We start from the raw sequence: 23,943 nt of genomic DNA, 5'->3' as shown, positions 1-23,943 counted from the left end.
AGATTTTGTATTGAGATGACTTATTTGAACATTTTTAGGTTGTATCTATTCCCAAAATGTGCAACTGAGTTGAAAATTCACTGTTTATTCTTTCTTTCTTTTATCCACAAAAATCCTGGTTTGGCTATATTTTTCTACCAGATGTACTTACTGGTACAATGACAGCTATGTAAAATTGTCCAATGCAAATACAGAAGTTATTTTCCCAGTCACCTCCATACATGGCATTGATCAGCTGCCTTGTGGCAATTCTTGGTGAGAGATTTCTTTGGAGAAGAGGTTAAAAATAACTTGGAAAAAAAGGAGTGTTTTATTTATGGACATTATGTGCACCTTATTTATACTTTTCTTATTGTTAAGAGTAATTGTAAATAAATTATAATGACTGATATTAAGCCTAATTATTTGACCAGTCTGTACCCACTTACCTTAGTAATTGATAATGAAGGGAGAGTTTCAGCCTCAGCTCGGACGTGGTCAAGTTTGTTTTCCGGCACAAAGAGTTCGTGGATATCTTTGATTATAGTATAGGGTACAATGTTCTGAAATGAAACAGCATTGGTAAAAACTTGAAAACTGTAAAAAGAATGCTTCAGTAAAGAGGCATAGATTGTCTTTCATGATTTTATTAAACATATAAAAAAAGACAACCGGTTCACCTACCTGCTCTTGCAGAAGTTCCACTACCTGGTGGACACAGTCACTCACTGTGGACAAATTGGTTTTAAGCACACGCTCAGGAGTTTCAGGTTTCTCATAATCAGAATCAATACCTGTAAATCCTGCAAAGCATATGGGTGACAATCATCGCATCTGTATTGACAGAATAACCTTTTTAATCAATAAGGCAAAACACATGTTGGAATAATGTATTAAACTGAAAATTCACACTTTAACAGAAAAGGTCAAACAGCCATCCTTGACTTCTAGCCATAAGTAAGAAAATATATAGCTGTATTTTCAATATGGAAAGCCCCAAATTGTCAACAAAATCCGGCTGGCTAAGTTGAAGCCCTCTATAGATGATTACAATCAAAAAGGAAGACAAGAATAAGGAAGAACTCTGAAACACTCCTACACACACACACACTCACATATAAATATCCATTCTAGTTCTCTGAACTTTATTGCATATGGCTGAGATGACAATTCTTAAAAATAAAACCCTACCTTTTAATAAGCCCCTGGGCATACTGAATATATCATGATTTGATAAAAAGTTGTGCATGTTATATGCAATTTTGGAAAACAGAGTTTGAAACTCAAGGAAGATTTCTGAGGACAGAATAAGGACTGACAGCCTATGTAACTGGTAGACGCTACTAGCCAATTCTCTTACCTTTAATCTCCCCAGCTCTGGCCCTTTTATAGAGGCCTTTTACGTCTCTGCTTTCACAAATATTTAGAGGTGCATCTACAAATATTTCAAAGAATGGCAGCCCTGCTGATTCATGTATTTTGCGGGCATTCTCACGATCCTGAAAAGCAATATGATTCGGAATGTAAAAAGAGGTTTCACGGTGAAATTCTAAATCACAAAACACTGTGTACTTTGGTTTTCAATAGCCTTGAGATAACACTGGGGTTTGTGCTTTGCAGAGTGCTTGAGAGAAAGTCCAGAAATTTCACTCTGGTAAACACAGCTCTCTCAAGGACTTTCACAGAAAACCATGGAAAATAGGCCCTCTTAGCAGGAAAGCACTGACCATATGGGAGCATTTCATTCAAAGGATGTGTTCTAAGCTACATCTGATGTTTGGCTCAATTTCCTGATTTAAAAGAAGAGTGACACTCCACCTCAGTGATGTCAGCATTAAACACATAGAACCCGAAGCTTTGGCCGTGAACTGCTCTTTTCTTTAGCTGGATCCTTTTTCCGACAACTAAAATTACAGAGCTTTAGAGTTTCTCGTTTAACTTTTCCTTCCCTTCGACTCTCACCAAATGTTCCTTATAATTGTGAACATGGAAGGGTTTATGTCTACTGGCGCCCTGGCATCTGGAAAGGAAGGAACTCCTTTATATAACCAATATTAAATAGAGGAAATGAGAGAGCCTGTTATTGGGGGAAGAAATAGTCGGGAAATTGAAAGGAGACATTCTTATGCCCTCCCTCTCCGATTCCTTCCCCTAGCAGTTGGAGAGCACTTGCACTGTGTGTGGGAATCGTGTGTAGTGCCCTTTTTTTTTTTTTTTTTTTTTTTACCTTTGCGAATGGAGAAATAAAGCTGGTAATGCAGACCAGACCAGCATCAGCAAACAGCTTAGCCACCTCAGCAATCCGGCGGATATTTTCCTCTCTGTCCCCAGGAGAGAATCCGAGATTTCTGTTAAGGCCATGACGGACATTGTCCCCATCCAGGGAGTAACAAGGGATGGCATGGGAGACAAGGTACTCCTCCAGGGCAAAACTTATCGTTGTTTTTCCAGCACCAGAGAGACCTGTTCAGAACAGATAAAACAGACTGACATCGGCCTGGATAGTTTAAGATGACAAATTGTGAACTAATCTAGTAATTTGAAATATAACTAAATCTTAAAAAAAAAAAAAGAAAGAAAGAAATCAGTGTAGTTGACTACAAGGCAAGTACTTACATTTCTCTCAAATTTTGAAATAACTACTTGTCCTGTGTTAGGATTATAGCTTTTCAAAGCAAGCAGGCTTCATAAATAGGGAGATTTGGGGGCTACATGTGGTCCTCGATGTGTTCTGTTTGGGCTGCAGAGTGTTTTAAAGATTAGAAAGTTGTCATACAGGCTGGGCATGGTGGTGGCTCATGCCTGTAATCCCAGCATTTTGGGAGGCCAAGGTGGGAGGACCACTTGAGCCAGGAGTTCGAAACTAGCCTGGGGAACATAGTGAGGCCCTGCATCTACAAAAAAACAAAAAAAATTAGCCGGGTGTGGTGGTGCACACCTGTGGTCCCAGCTACTCAGGAGGCTGAGGTAGGAAGACCCCCTGAGCCTGGGAAGTCAAGGCTGCAGTGAGCCGTGATGGCACCACTACACTCCAACCTGTGTAACAGAGTGAGGCCTTGTCTCCAAAGCAAAAAGGAAGTTGTGTATACAAATCCAGATTCTGTATTCTCTTGAAAAAATCAAAAGATGTGGTGACAGTGGTCTCATATCCCCTTCAAAGTCAGCAATCAGCTGGAATGGAGGGAAACAGCCAGCCCCTGGAGACTGGTAAGTCCACCTCCCTTGTGGATGCCACTGAACAACCATCTCACAGAGCCCGCATTGCTGTCCTTTGGCTTCTAGATGTTTCCAAAATGACTCTCAAAACATAAAGACAGGAAGCCGGCCTGAGCTAGGGAGCAGATGTATTTAGAGCTGCCATATGTCACACTCTTAGGTGTAAAGATTCTCTAGAGTCTTTATATGAGAAAAGAGTTACCATGTGGCTTCCACCATGGTTTCAAAGCACAATGTTCAGGAACACACTTTGTAATTTCCATATGAGGAGGAACATAAGAAGGGAAAGAAACACAACCTGCCAAAATTATTTAACAGTTTAAATCTGAACTACCCTAAAGGCTAGCACTCTAAAAAAAAATGAGTCCTTTAGGATTTTAGGATCTTTGTCTTAAAGATCTCTGAACCTAAGAATATTTCATGGTGCCAAGCCTCTGTCCGACAGCACCTTGGCATGACAGAGGAAAAAAGCCAAGAGGTTCATACAGAGAAGACAACAGGAGGAAAGAGGAAAAAGGGCAGAAAAAGCAGGAATGAAGGACAGACAGAGGAAGGAGGATTTGGGGGGAGAAAGGTGATCTGCAAAAGGTAAATAGTCTCCATACTTTTAGTTATATTTTGAAGTCATGCCTTTGGCTTTGACAGAGGACCATTAGAAGAAATGGCTGTATGAAGAACGTGTCAACACTAACTTCATCAAATCATTTTTGAAGGTATTGTCTGTAATTCTGTTATTCCTTTTCATTTAAATAAAGACATAGGTGATAAATTCTTCTTAGTATTTATGTCAGGTTGTGGGGTAGGGGAAGTGGCACTCCTGAATCTCTGGTGTGTTCTCTCATGTCAGAAAATGAGAGAAATAACAGAATGTCCTTCCATTTTGCTTCAGCTCTCAGGAAACAAAGAGCTAAATTACAGTAAGTATATGTAACCAGATTGTTGGCACGTGTACTTTCATACATTGAGGTAACACTAATTACAATTACTGACAACTTAACTCTGTGCCAGGCACTGTGCAAAGCACATTTGTCTTTTATTGATTTAGTTCTATCAACACCTCCGTAAGTCAGGTACTGTCTTTATTCCCATTGTACAAATAAGAAAACTGAGGCTTAGAGAGCCTAACTGGCTTGTCCAAAGTCACACAGCTCATGGAGGTGGAGTTGGGGCTAAAATCTGAGTCTACGGATTTAAAGTATTTTGTTTCTTCTGGTCTGCCTGGTCAACAGCCTACCTTTGTAACATAAGAATAAAAAATAAATTAGAAAAAGATGACTTTTTAATTTAATTTTTTATTTTTATTTTTTGAGATGGAGTCTCATTCTGTCACCCAGGCTGGAGTGCAGTGGCGGATCTCAGCTCCCTGCAACTTCTGCCTCCTATGTTCAAGTGATTCTCCTGCCTCAGCTTCCCGAGCAGCTGGGATTACAGGCGTGCACCACCACGCCTGGATAATTTTTGTCTTCTTAGTAGAGAGACAGGGTTTCGCTGTGTTGGCCAGGCTGGTCTTGAACTCCTGATGTCAGGTGATCCACCCGTCTTGGCCTCCCAAAGTGCTGGGATTATAGGCAAGAGCTACCAAGCCCGGCCTTGATTTTTTAAAATTTGCCATCTATTCTTTTCTTCCTCTAATGAAGAAATAATTCATTTTAAGAGTAAAGAAGGAGAAAGTATACCCTTTAGATATGTTTCTCTTCTACCAATTCTCTTTTTCTTTTCAAGGGGTGTCACATTAGAGAAAATGGACTTTGTGTGTATAGCCCAACACGAAAGTTGTTTTCACCAGTGATCTTCGCATGAAGGGAAACATATAACAGGAGGGGATCTTCTAGAATACAGCTGTACCTACTGCTCAAATTACGTCTCTTGGGGGGAGTTGAGGTAAACATTTCAGGAGTAATGACAGAAGGATGGTGCATATTTGAGCACAGCAGGTTCCTTGCTCACTGTCTGTCCTTGCACTGGAGGCTGCAGAAAGTTGTTTCGATGCACAGTCCAGGCATGAATGAAACCAGGAAACCAAAGGCACAAGGCAAAAACTTGAAGAGTACAAGAATGAGGCCAGTTGGGACAGAAAAGGGCAAAGATTTAGGACAGCAAGAAAAGATGCAAGGCAGGTCCCCACCTGCCAGATTGTTTAGAATGAGCTCTAGGTTAGAAAACATTATCATTTTATAACCTGAATAAACATAGTTTCGCAGGTGGGCTCATTCCATTTGAAAACTGTTGTCTATGAAATGAACTTGGTTTTTCCTTTTGAGTCCAGAAATAATTTTGTCTACCTTGGACTCAGAGTACAGGGTAACAGCCTAGGGCCAGCTATTGGGAGTCAGGTTCTAATTCCAGTTCTGTCACTAATTCTCAGTTTTGACATTCTGTGGCTATAAAAACACAAGAAAAGGGAGAGTCATTCAGTCACTTCAGCAGCAGCGAGTTATTTCTGTAAACAAGGGCAATCCTCAGCCAAATGGAAATTACTAGTTTTCCTTCTTGTACAGATTCTTATGTTTGTTTGTTGTTTATATAGTAAGTGAAATAGTCTCCTAGAATGTCAAAACATTAGGCAACAATAACGAATATCTCTAAATATACAAAACCTTATGGACAGCCAAATGCTTGATGTCAAATTAGGAAAGCCTCATTCATAACTGCCAGTAAATATGTTTAGGGATGAACATGAGAATTATTGAATCCCTTAGCACTGAAAGGGGATGTCATAATCATCTTGTCCTGTCCTTTCCTGCCAAAGAGGAGAAAAGTGACAACTAGAGACTTTCACAGTTGACTTGATCAGATTCTTATTTCTGTAGTTGACCTTGACTCTATTTCTCACTGATGGTAGGGTTAGGACTAACACCCAGGCTTTCTACTACATCTCCCAGCCTCCTTCTAATGATAAAACAAGCATGTAATATGTTACACTAATTTCCATAAAATTGTGTCACATGTCAGTTTGCAATTTATATATATACATATATATATATATATATATATATATATATATATATATATATATATATATATAAGCATGACATACCTGTTAGCCACACGGTACATCCTCGGAACCCACCCCTTGTTCCAACCACTTGCCCTCTCTTATTCCTGCTCACATGGTGGGCCTGATAGACTACATTGGTGGATTTCTGCTGGTTCTCCTATAAAATAAGACAAAACCAAGCACAGTATTAATTAATAAAACACATATTCTTCACTGGAGCCAATATAAATCCATCTTAAACTTTTAATTGCAAAACTGATACATGTAACAACTTATATAAAAAATATTTTGAAAGAGACTCACCTTTGTCCATTCTAATATAGTTTTTTTCATTTCTGCAGATTACCCTGAGCCATTAGCTACATGTATATATATTTTTCTTAGCTGTGAGTCTACATACCTAAGTTATTCATTCTGCATTCACTTAATGTTATTCATAAGCAGTTTTGCTTCCATAAAATAATTATTTTTAAATTACAGCATCATATCTCATTGATTCATGCAACACAATCTGTTAAATAATACAATTATAATGCAATTGCATATTACATTAATAGTCTTCAACAACTGTATCTCTTCTATAATTGGCAAACAGAATAACATTTATTAATTCTATTAATTTAGAAACAAACACTGCCTTTAGAATACTCATCGTGGTCCTTTGAGAGTATAATTCAAACTGGACAATTTTTTATTTTATGTAATAGTTCTGGTTGCATGACATTTTAACATTCGCACCTTAGAGGAATGTCATCGTTTCAGTGAATGCATGTTCTCCCCAAGTCCTATGGGCTTGAACTGAGAACCCAAATACTCCAGTAGCTGAGGAAATACTAGGGTGGGGGTGGTTGATCCCCAGTCCCTATAGAGCCAGAGAAAGGCCCAGATCGCAGTGAAAAGGGTTAAAGTCAGTAATATCCCCGTTGCTCCCATTCAGACATCAGAGACAAGGCAAGAGTGAAGTCCCTGAACACACAGGGCTACTTCTTCACAAGAACTAAACTCTGTTTCCACTTTCTCAAGGGTCAATGTATGAACTTTTAATCTTTCAAAAAGCCCAGCAGAAATGGAAATGTACTAGTTATTAGGTTTGGAAGCTAATTCAAATATCAAATGTCTTTATTTTGGCTGTAATAAAATCAGCTTAGTGAGGTAAGAGACTATCTGATCCTGATTCTAAACTCTGACTGGGAGGTACAAGTCTGATGAATAAAAAAGGTAAAGTGAGCAAATAAATACAGTTTTTGGTGGACTTAAAAGAAAATAACATGTGATCCAAGGGGGAAAAAATCCATAATAATGGTTAAATTAAAAGGTTAGGAACTACTCATAGATGTCTGCGGTGTGTAATTGAATTTCTAATGACAGACAGAATCCAGGTTTCTGAACTGTAAAAATCTATGAGCCTTTTAAATATTACACTTGCATACCCACCAGAGCTAAGAAAGCACCAACTTTTTTTAGCAAGAGCTAGAGGATTTTCGAAAACTCTGCCAGGAGCAGTGGCTTGTAATCCCAGCGCTTTGGGAGGTCAAGGCGGGAGGATTGCTTAAGCTCAGGAGTTTGAGATCAGCCTGGGCAACATAGTGAGACCTCATCTCTACGAAAAATAAAAACATATTAGCCAGGCATGGTGGCATATGCCTGTAGTCCCAGCTACTGGAGAGGCTGAGGTGGGAGGATCACTTGAACCCAGGAGGCCAAGGCTGCAGTGAGCCATGATTGCACCACTGTACTCCAGCCTGGGCAACAGAGCGAGACCCTGTCTCAAAAAAAAAAAAGAAAAAAAAAAATGAAAACTCACCTCTTTTTGCTTTAGGAAATAGAAACTTCGGGAAAATAGAAACTAAAGAGGGCTACAACTAGAACTGTTTGGCAGTTTACATAAGATGACAGATATGAACATGCAAATGGCAAAGTTCTCTATAAATGTGAATACAGATGATTCACTGTAGACACCCCCCAAACCGGATAGGCCGGAATCTGCTGGATTCGGGACCAGGAAAATGGCTTCAAGACTTAGGGGACCCTACTGGCCTTTCGGTGTCAAATTAGGAAAGCCCCATTTATAACTGCTGATAAATTTCTTTAGGGATGAATATCAGAATTATTGAATTCCTTAGAGCTAGAAAGGGATGTCATAATCAACTTGTCCCATCCTTTCCTGCGTGGCCCTTTAGGGGTGCTAAGAAAGGCAGAGCACAGAGTGGGGATGGGCCTGCTAGTGAGACAGAGCCAGGCAGAGGGGCCAATGGTTAAGGAACAGGCATTATCAGTGTCAGAAGGGGCCAAGAGGAAGGTGGTTAAAGGCACAGTGGGATCAGCTGGGTGAAGTTACCTAAAACCCTCTAAAGCTAGACGTTCTGCTCATCCATTAAGCAAATCTGGTCGGAATCCAAGACTTGGAAGTGGCTGGGCATAGTCCCAGAATGCAGCAGATGAGACAGCAGTGATGGCTTACACTAGAGGGCTCATATATAGGGACAAATTAGGCCACTCCATGAGATAGTCTAGCAGTATCTCCCCTGGGTGAACAAATCCTCTGAAGGTATTCTGTTTTGGGCTTTGTTGTTGTTGTTGTTGTTTGAGACAGGGACTTACTCTGTCACCCCGACTGGAGTTCAGTGGTTCAATCAGGCCTCACTGCAGCCTTGAACTCCCAGGATACAGCTATCCTCCCACCCCAGCCCTAGAAGTAGCTGGGACTACAGGTGCACACCATCATACCTGGTTAATTTTTTTTAATTTTTTGTACAGATAGGGTCTCACCTTGTTGCCCAGGCTGATCTCCAACTCCTGGGCCCAAGTGATACTCTCACCTCCGCCTTCCAAAGTACTAGGATTACAGGCATAAGCCACCATGTCCAGTCCCCTGAAGGTATTCTGTGTCCTTGGTGCCAAGCATATGTGATACCTCAAGGATAGCATTTAAATGTCCTTTTTTCAATTTCCTTGTTAATTAATGCCATTAAGTTCAAGAATATTGTGTCTGAATATCAGACCCAAAAGTCAGTTCACTTGATTATTCATTGATTCTTTCAGTAAATGTTTATTGAGCTCCTACTCAGTGCCAGTGGCAATCTGAAGCACTGGAAATATAGTACCAAACAAAGAAGAATCCCTGGCATCATTCTGGGGAGAAAGACAGACAAAAAGATGAGGTAACTGGGGCTCCACTCTCTGAGGGAGAGAGTATATATATATATATATATATATACACATATATATATAATATACACACACACACATATATATATATACACACACACACATATATATATATATACCATGTGAAGAAACGTAAAGCACACTGGCAACTCAGTAATGAAAAGACAACCCGCCGGACGCGGTGGCTCACGCCTGTAATCCCAGCACTTTGGGAGGCTGAGGCGGGCGGATCATGAGGTCAGGAGTTCAAGAGTAGCCTGGCCAATATGGTGAAACCCCGTCACTACTAAAAATACAAAAATTAGCTGGGCGTGGTGGCACTTGCCTGTAATCCCAGCTACTCGGGAGGCTGAGGCAGAAGAATCGCTTGAACCCGGGAGGCGGAGCTTGCAGTGACCCGAGATCGCGCCACTACACTCCAGCCTGGGCGACAGAGCGAGACTCCATCTCAAAAAAAAAAAAAAAAAGGAAAAAAAAAAGAAAACCCAATATTTTAAAATGGAAAAAGATTTGAACAGTCACTTTACAAAGGAAGATATACACAAGGCCAGTAAAGAACCATGAAGTGCTTAATGTCATCAGAGAGGTCACTGATAATATCTAATGGCAGCAAACATGTGCTCTCAAATTTTGATGGTGGAGGTATGAAGTGGGGCAATCATCCTGGGAAAAAAACCCTGACATTTACATTTACCTTCCCCATGACTCAGCAATTCCACTGATAGATATCTATTCAAGAGAAATAAAATGTGTCCACAAAAAGACTTGCACTAGAATGTTCTTAGCAACTTTATTTGACTCAAAACTGGAAACAGCCAAGTGTCCATCAATAGGAAAATAGAAAATAACCCAACTCAAAGTGTAGAATACTTATATAATGGTTATACTATTCAATAATCAAAAGGAATGGACTATTAATACATGCAATATGGATGATAATGAATGGAAAACATTAGGCTGAGTCAAAGAAGCCTTATCCAAAAAAACTACACATTATATATGATTCTATTTGTATGAAGTCCCAAAATACAGAAAACTAATGCACTAATTCAGAACAGCCGTTGCTTCTGGGGTGATGGCAATGCTTTATGTCTTGATAAGGTTTGAGGCACTCACGTGTATACATTTATTAGAATTCACTGAATGTATTCTAAATGTGTATTTCATTGTAAATTTTACCATGTACACGCACACAAACACAGAGCTGTTTTGAAAAGTAAGCAAACGAGGCTGGGTGTGGTGGTTCTCGCCTGTAATCCCAGCACTTTGAGAAGCTGAGGTGGGTGGATCACTTGAGGTCACGAGTTTGAGATCAGCCTAGTTGATACGGTAAAACCCTGTCTCTACTAAAAATACAAAAATTAGCTGTGCAGGGTGGCGCATGCCTGTAATCCCAGCTACTTGAGAGGCTGAGGCAGGAGAATCACTTGAACCCAGGAAGCGGAGGTTGCAGTGAGCCAAGATTGTGTGACTGCACTCCATCCTGGGCAAAAGAGCGAGACTTTGTCTCAAAAACAAACAAACAAACAAACAAAAGTAAGCAGATGAGAAAATATACAATAAGATTTTAGATGGTGGAATTATATTGCTCAATGCTGCTGCATCTATGGAAAAAGACTCTGATCCCAATCCCAACATACTAGACTAAGGTGCTGCTGCCCACCTGTGCACATGAACATCCACTAAAATTTAATGTCTATAGAGACAGTTTTGTTTCCTCTAGTTTGACTGTTTCTTCTCCACACAGGCAGAGATCCACAGTAAACTCCAAGCTCTGTTAATCTTCTAGGGGAACTTTGTTATGATCTTGATAATTGTCTCCCCAGCAAGTTCTTCGTTTTTTGAAAACAGTTCAAAATTAATTAGAAGGAATGACTCTAACATAGTATTTAATCTCTGAACTTTTGGTCTTTGATAACTGCATTTAAATTTTCTATTATTCCAGCAACGTTTAAACAAATAAATAAATACTTTCAGATGGCCAGGTACTGGGCTCTTTTGGTTCAGTCAAATATTTTATTCCTATTTATTTCAAAATCACCCTTGAGGTTTTGCAAAAGGCAAACAAATAGAAGCAGATATTTTGAATTATACTTGAACTGCAAGGGGGCAGAGCGGCCAAAAACTTTTCTTTTTCTTGTTGAAAGCTGTACTCTCTGCCAAAGAGCCTACGATGTTCTAAGCTTTGGAAAGAAAGTGACTGTCAGAAAAAGGATTCTCTCTATAGAAAGCAAAACACATGTTAAAGGAAAAAATGTCTGTCTTGCTGTGTGTACATAGAGAACACACAGACATCCTCGGCATCCCATCTAACTCTGCCCCTTATCAGGAAGTGGTCCAGAAACCCCAAAGTTAGTGGCATACTTCTATACTGGGTCCCTAAGACAAATTTTGCAAAAATCTCTACCTTCTTCACACTACTGGCCCAGAAAAACTCTCTGTAGCATGCATCGGAGTAACATGAGTATGGATTTTGGAGTCAAGCAGACCTGGATTTGAAACCTGCTTCACGGCTGATTTGCTCTGTGACCTGGAGCAAGTTATTAACATCTCTGAACCTCCTTATCTTTCTCTGTAAAATGGGGATAAGAATATTTTTTCCTAGAATTGCTGAAAGGATTAAATAAGAATTATCTATATAAAGTAGCAAAGAAAATACCAGACTCATGGTAGGATGTTGGATCTGATCAGTCCAGGTGGCATTTAATCTAGTCTGGAGAAGTGATGGTAGTTTGAATTCTAAATCACCCAGGTTTAAAAGGGTTCTGGGGATCTGGGTCTACTCTAACCCAAGTCTGGGGAGGATGTGGCACTCATGATCGAATCAGACAATGGATAGGACTGCACCAGTTTTACACACACACACACACACACACACACACACACGCGCGCGCGCGAGCACACAATGTTGTTGTCATTATTGCTGCTCTGATTATTAAAGCCCGGCCGGGACGTACCCTACACTAAGGTTCACCAATTTGCAGTGTCATACTACTGCAAACTTACTGCCCTTGTCCTGGCTGTCACAGAGTCCTGAACACTTCGTTACCTAGATGGAAGATGGCCTTTGCCCTGGGTTTGACCCATTAGAGTCCAGGCCTTGTCACAAAGCCCAGGGTGGCATGTGTGTCTCTGCCAGGCTCGCCCCTCACTCCCATTGGCGGCACAGAAAGGGGACTGCCAAAGTGGCTCCTAGAACTCAGGTGAAGTGCCGAGGGTCGTGACAGGGAGCCTCAGCCTTGATTTTGCGTGACTACAAGAGAAGTAACCTGGGGAAAAGACTAGACGGTTTCATGGGGGGGCGGGGCATTTCCAGAGCCAAATCCAAGCATGTGTCCCAGGGAGGAGTGTCATGGAAGGGAGGAGGAGTCTTGGGGAATGAAAAAGCCCTAAACCAGGTGTCTGGTGGAGCTTACCAAAGCCCAAAGCTTTTTTCTGAGATGTTCATAATGTCTCAATTAAAAAAAACAAGCACGTGCCCTTGAATCCCCTCTGTACCCTACTCCTTCCCAGGCAGTGCAAACAAATCCACTTTACTTCTCTCATTACAACTCCACTCCGCCCTGTTTTAACTTGGCCCTCATTGCCACTGGTCTCCGCTTTCATTGCTCCCTTGCTGATTAAACGTGTTCCAAATCTTCCCGCTCCTCAGTGTGCAGTTTGAAGATTCATTTAAAGACCCATTTTCAGAAAGTTGCAAACCCAGTGATTGCCCTATCAGGCCCATGGTAGGAGCTCCACTTCCACATGCATTATCTCATTTATTGCTCAAAACCTGGGAGCTATAGAGACTGAGCATTGTGATCCATTTACAGATCTGAAAACTACTGCTCAGAGATATTGGGAAGGGGGCTGAAGTCCCACAGCCAGAAGACACAGGATGTAGCCAGGTTTAAGTCTGGGTCTTATTCCTGTATAGACAGGACTCCTAGTTTCCAGTCCCAGTTATGTGAGCTCTTTGTCACAGCTTCCTCCCTGAGGATTGAAGGAGATAATATATAATAAGGCTTTTCATACTACACTATAATGTAAACAATTTAAAAATCATTCTCACTTCATCTTCATTACTTAACATGAGTAGCTTCAAATGTTTCACAATTATATATTTATTCCTTTCAGATTAGTTCTTTTGAATATACAACCCAAAGTGAAATTATTGAGTATCAAAATTTATAAACTATTTTGTAGGTCTCATTGTATACTGCCAGTTCATTTTCCAAGTGACAAAACCAAGTTACCAGGCTACCACCATATACCCACTTCTAAATATTCAATGACTTTTTTGTGTTTGTATTTTTACTGTTTTTTCCCCCAGGTTGATTTGTACTTATTTTGGTAAGAATATGCCTTTTTCTGTGTAATAAGTTACTTAGGCCCTTCGCGTGTTTGCCTTTTTGATATTAATTAACTACAATCTGGACAATTATCTCATTCACTTTTTAAAACTATGTTTTGGGCTGGGTGTGGTGACTCATGCCTATAATCCCAGCACTTTAAGAGGTCAAGGTGAGAGAATCGCTTGAGTCCAGGAGACAGGAACCAGCCTGGGGAACATAGTGAGATACTATCTCTAGAAAAAAATGTAAAAATTAGCTGGGTGTGGTGGCACGTGCCTATAGTCCCAGCTATGCAGGGAACTGAGGTGGGAGGAGATTGCTTGAGCCCAGGAGGTCAAGGGTGCAGTGAGCCCTTATCATACTACTGAACTCCAGTCTTGGCAATGGAGTGAGACCTTGCCTGAAAGAAAGAAAGAGAGAGAGAGAGAAAGAAAGAGAAAGAAAGAAAGAAAGGAAGGAAGGAAGGAAGGAAGGAAGGAAGGAAGGAAGGAAGGAAAAAGAGGAAGGAAGGAAGGAAGGAAGAAAGAAAAAGAAAAAAAGAAAGAAAATTATTGTATAAATAAAAACATATTTTGGTGCTTCTTTTTTCTATGCTTTGTATCATAACATTTTTACTAATTATATAATAATATATACTTTTTGTTCACTTGCTCCCCTTTTGGTATGTACTTTATTATATATCACATTATATCTATTATATCATATTAAAGAGTATTTTATGAATATACAGAAATATTCCTGTTGTTGGTGTCTTCCATTTGATCATTAATCATACATACCTAGGCCAAAAATACTCTTCAAACTTCTAGCTACCTCGATACAATTAAACTGTACCAATTTTTAAGATATGAAATTATTATAATTTATTATGTGCTTACATGGATTGATTTTATTTCTTTTCCATCATTACATCCAGCGATCTCAAATATATTATAATTTATTTCCCTTCTACTTTGGATATCTTTTGGTAGTTTGAAACTATTTCTAGAATTCTTCTGTAGTTATAATTAACTTTTCTACTTTTAGTGTAGACATCTATGGTTCTGATAGTTGTTTTTCTAACGTGTTTTAAAATTTCAAAAATATAAAATTCATTCTTTTTTTTTTTTTTTTTTTTTGAGACAGGGTCTCACTCTGTCACCCAGGCTGCAGTGCAGTGCTGTGATCCTGGCTCACTGCCGCCTCCACATCTCTGGCTCAAGCGATCCTCCCACCACAGCCTCCTCAGTAGCTGGGACTACAGGCACAAGCCACTGAGGCTGGCAAATTTTTGTATTCTTTTGTAGTGTAGAGCAACTGCCACATTACCTGGGCTGGTCTAGAACTCCTAGACTCAAGTGATTCTCCTGCCTCAACATCCCAAAGTGCTGGGATTACAGGCATGAACCTCTATACCCAGACAAAAAGCTCATTCTTTAAAAGAAAAGTTTCCATTTTAGTTCATGCCACATTCTCTCATGGAATTGAAATTATGCAAGTTTTGTTGCGAACATACAATGACTCACTATAATTTTCTCTGCCAGTTTCTCTGATTCTCAAATAATCTCAACATTATAATACAGAAAAATGAATCATTATCCAAGGATGTTCATAGCAATACTATCTAAAGTAGTGAAATCAGAAACAATAAAAATGTCCATCAATTAACTAGATTATGGCACATCCATATGATTAATAGGTAAGAAAACAGCTTACAGAGTGAGTTAACATTAATCTCGTTAAAATATATGTATTTATATGTATAAGGCTATATAGAAAAAAGTCTGAAAATCATGGAAAAATGCTAATAGTAATAATAATCATCTTGAGGGTTAGGTCATTTTAGGTAACTATTTTCCTTCTCTATATTCTAGTTTTCAATATTAAATTTGGAAATAAATATATATTTAAAATATAAAGAATTTCTCAACCAGAAAATGGAGAGGCCAAAATAGTTTGATTCTTTTTTTTTTTTTAGTGGCATGATCTCGGCTCACTGAAACCTCTGCATCCCGGGTTCAAGTGATTCTCCTGCCTCAGCCTCCCGAGTAGCTGGGATTACAGGCACACACCACCACGCCCAGCTAATTTTTGTATTTTTAGTAGAGGTGGGATTTCACCATGTTGGCCAGGATGGTCTCACTCTCTTGACCTCGTGATTGGCCCGCCTCAGCCTCCCAAAGTGCTGGGATTACAGGCATGAGCCACCGCTCCCAGACAATGGTTTGATTCTTAAGGTTCAAAGGGATCACAGATGTGTGGACACAAGTGAGTCCTGTAAAACAAGTTACAACCAACAGAACAATAACCAAATCAAACCAACAAATAAGAAAATACTATTAGCCAGGGATGGCAACTCATGCCTATAATCCCAGCAACTGGAGAGGCTGAGGTAAAAGGACCCCTCGAGCCCAGGAGGCTGCAGTGAGCCATGAATGCACCATTGCACTCCAGCCTGGGTAACAGAGTGAAACTTTGACTGCAAAAAAATATATATGTTAACTGAGAGCAAATATTTAAGGCAATGAATCCCTTTAAAATATATAATGAAATGCAGTGAGCTCTACACTGATAATCTTTAAAGTATAGTCCATTTCACTTGATCATGTGGTAATTTGTGTTGGCATTTAAATATCATTCGGAGAATAAATGTCCATGAAGGTATAACAGCTTTTGGAAATTGATACGACAAATGGCAACCTCTCAGAGAAGGCTGCCCTAACAAATTCATAAGTTATCTAAACAGCTGAACAGCAAGAAGGCTGTTTCATTCAACTTTGATGCAGTCACCACCCACTGGACATTTAAGGTTCAATTCCAATACTATGGTTATTGATAGATAGGAAAGTCTTAACTGAATAAGTGTCACTAAATTAAAATTTCATAACATAGGGGTTTTATTGTTGTTTTTGATTATTTTTTAGAAATGAGGTCTTGCTATGTTGCCCAAGCTGGACTTGAACTCTTGGGCTCAAGCAATCCTCCTGCTTCAGCTTCCCCAGTAGCTATGACTACAGATGTGCACCTCCATGAGAGAACATGTTTTAAAAGGGATTTAACACTAAGGAAAATATCGTTCGTAAGTATTTTGTGTAAAGAGAGATTGTGAATAAAGGGAGCCAACAATAGATCATGCTAAATCCAATCCCAGGAATACAGTTTCACAATATGCATTTACTTATCACGCAAACAATGCCTCTCGGAAGCCTCCAACACTATAGGATTATACTTTGTGTTAAACTACTCTTGAGTTATAAGGGAAATAACCATATCAGGTAGACAGTGACAAAATATCAGTTGTGAAAATTGAGAGAAATGATTTGAGAAACTCCTGAAAAGAGCAAATTAAACCATTTGTCAAAGTTACTGGGCAACACAAAAATTACCCAAATCTGAAATTTATGAATTAAAATTGTGATCAGACCAAAAAAAAAAAGCTATAGTAGAATTTCTTTAAAACCAAAAATTATCATTTTCTTCAATTCCTGCTACAGAAGGTTATGTTGGATAGGTTAATGCTGTGAACGAGAAAACACTTTAAGGGGAAAACATACATACAACCAAGTTGATTTGACTTTTCGAAGCCACTAGTAGGAAATAAAACACAGACTAATGTCAAAGAGATAAGAATTTGAATAGTGTGAAAACATTGCAACAACGATGACAAAGAAAAAAACAGATGGAGGTCATACTTATGGCATCTTTTTAAAAAAATTCCGCATGACTTTTTACAGTATTTAATTTTTTCCCAAAACATCTGAAAAACATGCAAATTGTTGGAAAACCCTAGAGGGCAAATTCAGACACTTTGCAAGCATCATTCAGATGTTTGCCAAGAAAAATAAAGAAGCCCCTCTCTTCATGGGACTGTGCATGCTGTTACAGGTCTTGTATACTTCTGGTCCTCTATCTACCACATACGTTAGATGTCAATCCAGAGGTCTGTGCAGTGGTTACAAACAAGGCATTATCTGGAAGAGAAGAGACTGTGGAGTTTCCATTGGATGATAAACCACCCAGCCCTGGCTTTTTCAGATATCCTGCAGGAAGGAACAGGTTTATGACACCGGAGAGCTTTGGCTGCATCTTTCACTTGGAATCATAATCATATGTTCTGTGCTTTCCATCTTGGTTCTCCTCATATGCTCTGGAATCTGCCTTATTTTCCTTGGACTGCCACCTCTTAGTGAAATTGCTTGAGGCAGCTCTTCCTCTGGCTCCAGTCTCCAGCTGGTACAATTCTATGTAATCAACCTTGGACACACCCTGACGACAGCTCCTCACTCCCAGAGCACAGGTGAGCCACCTCTCCTTGGCACCCTCCTTGGTGCCCTCCAGGTCAGGGGTCTGCGTCTGGCTGAGTTGGAACTTCACCTTTCCGCAGTGGGTACAATGCAGGATCGAGTGAACCCAGGTGCCAGGGTGGAAGCCCCGACCCCTCATTGCCCCTTGCTCTGAGACAGTTGCTAGGAGTTGCCAATCGGCCAGGACGTACACTAGGTTGACTGGAGCCCTGAGCCTGCCTGATCTTCCTATTTGCCATAACCATGTTAGTTTTTTGCCTATTCTAATCACCAGAAAACACCACACAAACTCCAAGAAGGGCATTCTACAAAGTGTCTGACCTGTACTCCTCAAAACTGTCAAGGTCATCAAAACCAAGGAAAGGCTGAGAAATTGTCACTGCCAAGAGGAACCTAAGGAGACAAAACTAAATGTAACATGGGATAGGATCCTTGAACAGGAAAATGTTAGGTGAAAATTAAGGAAATCTAAAGAAAGTATGGACTTCAGTTAATGACAATGTATATTTGGTTCATTCATTGTAACAGATGTACCACACTAATGTGAAAGTTACTAATAGAGTAAACTAGGTGTCAGGGTCCATGGGAACTCCTTGCACCATCTTCTCAACTTTTCTGTAAATCCAAAACTTCTAAAAAAAATAAAAAGTCTAATTGTTTAAAAAAGCGCATTTTAGTAAGATATAGCAACAAACAAAATCATGAAAACCTAAACATTTCATAATCACTTCAGTTTCTGCATTGCTGGATTCTTTATCCTTCGTGATCACATTTCTTAAAATAGCTAACTTTATTATTTTACTTTTAATTTAAGGGTTAAAATTGCTTGGAGTTATATGAGAAATCCTTTCATAAGCATATCATGAAATAAAGCAGAAAAAAAAAAACAGAAAAATGAATGGACAAGACACTGGTAGCAGCTGGGTGTGCACATAACAAGTATGGGCATATCTATGATATTTATGGACAACATTTAAAAATATCACAAGTGAGATTCTGTTTTGAGAGAAAGCCAGTGAGACCTAGCAGTGTTCTCTTCTGAGTCCCTTTTGTCTCTCCAAAGTGGAGGTGAGATTAATTTTCATTCAGCCCTCTGTATGTCCTCAAGCCTCCTATTATAACATACATAGCCTTTAATTTTCCATATAGAGAGAGCCCAGGAAATAGAAAAGAGGAGAAAGAAGGAGGTTTGAAACTCCACAGAAGGGCAAATACTCAAAAGAGCTATGTTTTTTGAAACAGGACAATGGAAGAGAAGCAATTAGACAGAGAATATTGCAGGGTAAAAGAGCAAATATTTTTGGACCAAATAATCCTGAAATTGCATCCTGCCCTGGAATGGACCCAAGACAGAGAATTTCATAGCTGAAGTTGGGAGTGTATATGCATGTGGAGCTATTCCCCAGGACCTCAGGAGAGGGGTTTCCACACCCATAGATGCTCACAGATCTTCACATCTGGACCCAAAAGCCATCACGTGAAGCCAGATTTGGATGGAGATAGCAGGTGGAAAGACAGTGAGGCCAGGGGAAGTTTAGATTTCATGGCTATCCTGGGTGTAGCAATACTCCTGACCTGTGAGACTGATATTTTTAAAAAGCATCTCCTTATGGAAAAGGACTCTTCGTGATAAAACTTTTCCAAAGCCCAAATAACTAGTTTCCAAATTTACCCTTGGAACATGGCTTGCTCTTAAAATGACAACAAGGGCTTATAGGACCTACTGCTCTCCTTCCTCTCTAATTATGTATCATTGATCTAATTATGTATCAGCACATCCTGTTGAGTCTTTCTTCATGATCTCTATCACATAAGAACTTTCTTGCAATTTCCACTGTCAGCATTCTGACTTAGACCCTTCATGTCTTGGTTCCTGTGACTTCCACTTCAACCTTCAGGCTTATCCCACAGTAGGCAGTAAGCTGGCTGCCAAATGATGTTCAGCCTTGGTCCTGACCCGGGTGCCTCAGTTTGTGTCACATTCTGTAGCAGAACTTGTTGCGGGTCCTCCCCTTGCCTTTTGCCCCCTAACCCGCTCATTTTTTATGTACAGGCTGCTATGGTCTAATTATTTTTTGTTCCCTTTGCCCTTTATATTCGCTTGTGCAAAACATAATGCCTAATGTGATAGGATTGGGTTGGGCCTTTGGCAGGTAATTAGATCATGAGGGAGGAGCCCTGATGAATGGAATTAGTGCTCTTATGAAGAGGCCCCACAGAGCCACCTGGCCGTTTTTCCTCCATGTGAGCTTATAGCAAGAAGGCAGCCCTCACCAGACACTGAATCTGTAAGTTCCTTGCTCTTGGACTTCTCAGCCTCCAGACCTGCAAGAAATAACTTTCTGTTTTTTATAAGCCACCAGGGTATGGTATTTTGTGATAGCAGCCTGCATGGACTAAGACATCGCTGCATTTCACTCCTTAGACCCTCCTGATGCTATGAACTGATTCTCCAGCCCTGGCCTTTGCCTCTCTTTGTGACTATGCTTTCCTTCTAGCTACCCTGCCCTCCATTGCTGTGCGTAAATATCCCCCTTGGCCTGGCCTAACTTTTTGGACCTGTTCCTGAACACAGTCCCCCATGAACCCTACTCCTTCTGGGTTTCCTCAAGGTTGTAAAGCAGCCATCACATCATTTCCCTGCCTGGCCCAGAGCCCCCTTACTGATTTCCAGCTCTATCACCTCTTTTTCCAGTTGACAATCAGGTTAATTTTCTCAAACACCCTTAAATCATGTTACTTTTATATCCAAAACTTGTAATCGCTTCCTATAAACCACAGAACAAAGTCCTAATTCTTAGCTTGGAACTTAAGGCCCTCCGCTAAGCCGGTTCCATTTACCTTTCAGCCATATTTTCTACTCTCAGATAACAGAACTTTTGTTCTCAGCAGCAGGTCTGTTTATGATTTCTTGGACACAGCTTGGTCATTCTGGTTTTGCACCTTTTCTCATTCAGCTCTTCCCACTGGAATCATCTCTCCATGCCCTCAACTGTCCACATACCACCTGTTCTCCAAGCAGCACAAACCCCATGGGTGCTGGCTGCCTTCCTTGATGCTTCTTTCCTAAACTCCTGTAGCTATGAGATCCTGTGGCACTTTGCCTGGGTGGTGTAGACTTATGCCTTATGTTTTCTAGATTTATAGACTTAAGTCTGATGTTTTACATGTCATTGTCAACCCCACACAGAAGGGGCCACAGCTTATACAGCTTTGATTTCCTGATAAGATCCAGCTAAGAGGAAGTAATATAGATTTTAATGTTGGACAGTTTGGAAGCAGTTCAAATTCTGCCTCCACTAGAACCTTGAGCAAGCTAAGCCTGACCTCTCTAAATCTCATAAAATTGTGGGATTATAGTTCCTGCTAATGTTTGCGAGGATGAAAAGAGATGATGTGGAATACTTGGACTTATAGTAGGTATTCATTACGTATTTGTTGAATGAGTAACAGAAGTTTAATAAACGTTTCATTGATTTGTTAACTGATGTGAATATCCTTAAACAAACTCCTCTAGTGTCAGTACTCAGTAAAATGACATGTTCCAAACTTTAGTTACAGTCACTTTTATGTTCTGTGTTAAAGATTTCTTTAAGTGAGACCTGCTGTGACCTGTCTTCTTCTAGGCCCCACCACAGAAAAAGCCAAAGCAGTCCAAACGTTTAAAAGAACGAACTACCATTCACAAATGCATTTGTAAAATATCCTTTGAAATCAGCATCAAATAATTATGTGCTGTTGTAATTATAGTTCTGGTGAGCTCTCCATATTCTATGAGAATTGATTAAGCTAATGTGAACCAATGCATTTCAGTTAGTGCTGAAATCCAAGTTATCAACTAAATCTAAACAAACGACCGAACTGGACACTTATTTAATACAGTGCTTTTGTATGTCAAACGAGCCACATGCTCTGAGCACATTCTCAAGTAGATTATTCCACTGCTTCTTCCTCCACAAATATGAACAATCCAAAGATAGCTAATTAAAATATGTATTATTATGAACTGAAAGAGTCCTTCGGTTGGAAATGACCTGAAATCACCATTCTGAAAAGTCTACACAAAAAGCTGGCATATGCAAAGGTTGTTCACTCTCTGCTGGGGAACAATTAAATTAAAAATTTATTCAGCTGCTACTCTGTCTAAACACCATGCACTGGAAAGGCAGATTCCTAAGGCTAAGAAAGACCAATAAACTCATCATGCTCTCAGGTAAACGGAATCACAGGACTTCAGTGTGGCCATGCCAGCCTGGCTCAAGGCCTCATTTTATGTGTGATATTCTGATGATTCCATTAAAAGAACTCAAGAAACTTGATCAGAAGGCACAGTCTCCCACCCAGTCATCAAAAGTGGACCCAGGGAAGGATTCTGCCCCTTTAAGGGAGAGCAAAGCAAAGGGCATTTTTGGAAGAGTCAGATTAACGCCTTTCTAGAGACTTACTGTCATTATTAGTAGTAGAGGACTCAATTCACTGTAATATGACTTCCATGCTCACCATTATATTCAAACAGATTAAATGAATTACCACATGTAAGGTGTTTAAAACAGTGCCTAATCAACATTGGGGGTTGTTATGATGATTATTGGCAAGATCTTCAGTGTTTATCCTCTTTCCCCTGCACACTCAGTGATCTGCTCAGCCACAGCTACAGACTCAACCTCACGGGCTACTCTCCCTATAAAATGGCTTATTGCACTAGGTTGACCCAAGTGAAATCAACACACAGGATGAACCCATTAGATTCTCTTAGGAATTTAAGCTGTATAAAATCAGACAACCTGTCAGTTATATGGTTGACCATTTAACTGGAGATTCATGTAGAATCTGGACTGGATTTGGCAAACCAAGGCATTAGAAGCAGAAACAACAAGCAGCCAATAATCTCTAAAACAGCATCTCTCTTCCATTTCTTCCCATTGACCACTCTTTTTCTGGAAGACTCTCTCTTCAGCTTCCAAGATAATGTTCTCTCTCAGAGCTTTTCTGTCTTCTCATTGCTCTTCCATAGACTCCTTGCCATATTCCTCTCTTCCTCCATCTCTCTTTAGGGTCAGGGATCCATAGCTCTGCCTTCAGCACTCTTCTACTCTTCCTCCCTACACCCCTCAGTGATTCGTACCTGCTTCCAAGGCTTTGTCTACCATCCATATGCTGTGGGCTCCCAAATCTCTATCTTCAGATATCCAAATGCCTAGTAGGTATGATTCCCCCCAGAGCCACTGAAACTCAGCAGGATCAAGATGGAATTCATCTTCCTATCATCACCCTTTGCTCCTTTTCCCATATTCCTCACCACTAGCGATGACCCACACTTCTCTCCATTTTGTAAGCTAGGAGCCATCCTATTGCTTGTCTCCTTCATTAAAAAAATTAATCTATGAAGTCTTGTAAATTTCAGCTAAACGCCATTCCATCACTGTTAGCTAATTGCTCCCAGAAGTCTTCCTGACAGCCTTTGAACTGGACTCCCTCTCTTCCATGAAGCCATTCTCTTCTTTGCCAGTAGAGTAAAATTCCCTTTAATTTTATTTTTTTTAGAGACAGGGTCTTGCTTACTCTGTCACACAGGCTGCAGTGCAGTGGCATGTTCATGGCTCACTGAACTCAAGTGATCTTCCCACCTCAGCCTTCCAAGTAGCTGTGACTACAGGTGTGCACCGACCATACCTGGCTAATTTTTAAAATTCTCCTTGCTTGGAAAGTCCTTTCTCCTTGGGTGCTTACTCACTCATTAAGGTGTGGCCTAAACATTGCTGTGAGGCTTTGGCTAATCTTCCCACCTACAGACAGACTGAGCAACTTCCTCCTCTGACCCCACAGTATCCTGTTTCTACTGATATCTCATTTCCCAAACTTACCTAATTTAAGACTCTCATGGGCACTTGTTAAAAATACACATTCCCAGGACCATCCCCAAGAAATTCTCATTCAAGTGGTCGGCGGTAGGGCCCAAGAA

The 23,943-nt window shown here is 40.2% G+C and overlaps 1 protein-coding gene across 1 annotated transcript in view; it reads right to left on the bottom strand.

The window, feature by feature from the left end:
• Positions 1–23,943, bottom strand: part of PAPSS2 (3'-phosphoadenosine 5'-phosphosulfate synthase 2) — an 89,303-nt gene that overhangs the window by 32,159 nt on the left and 33,201 nt on the right. The window contains exons 2-6 of the mRNA XM_003810497.5: positions 6,233–6,350; positions 2,207–2,442; positions 1,340–1,478; positions 664–782; positions 429–542 (exon numbers count right to left, since the gene is read on the bottom strand). Coding sequence (XP_003810545.3) covers positions 429–542; positions 664–782; positions 1,340–1,478; positions 2,207–2,442; positions 6,233–6,350 — 726 coding nt within the window. The remainder of the gene's footprint in view (positions 1–428; positions 543–663; positions 783–1,339; positions 1,479–2,206; positions 2,443–6,232; positions 6,351–23,943) is intronic.

This window comes from Pan paniscus, chromosome 8 (assembly GCF_029289425.2).
Source record: "Pan paniscus chromosome 8, NHGRI_mPanPan1-v2.0_pri, whole genome shotgun sequence".
NCBI lineage: Eukaryota > Metazoa > Chordata > Mammalia > Primates > Hominidae > Pan > Pan paniscus.
This window is presented reverse-complemented; position numbering and strand designations above follow the sequence as displayed.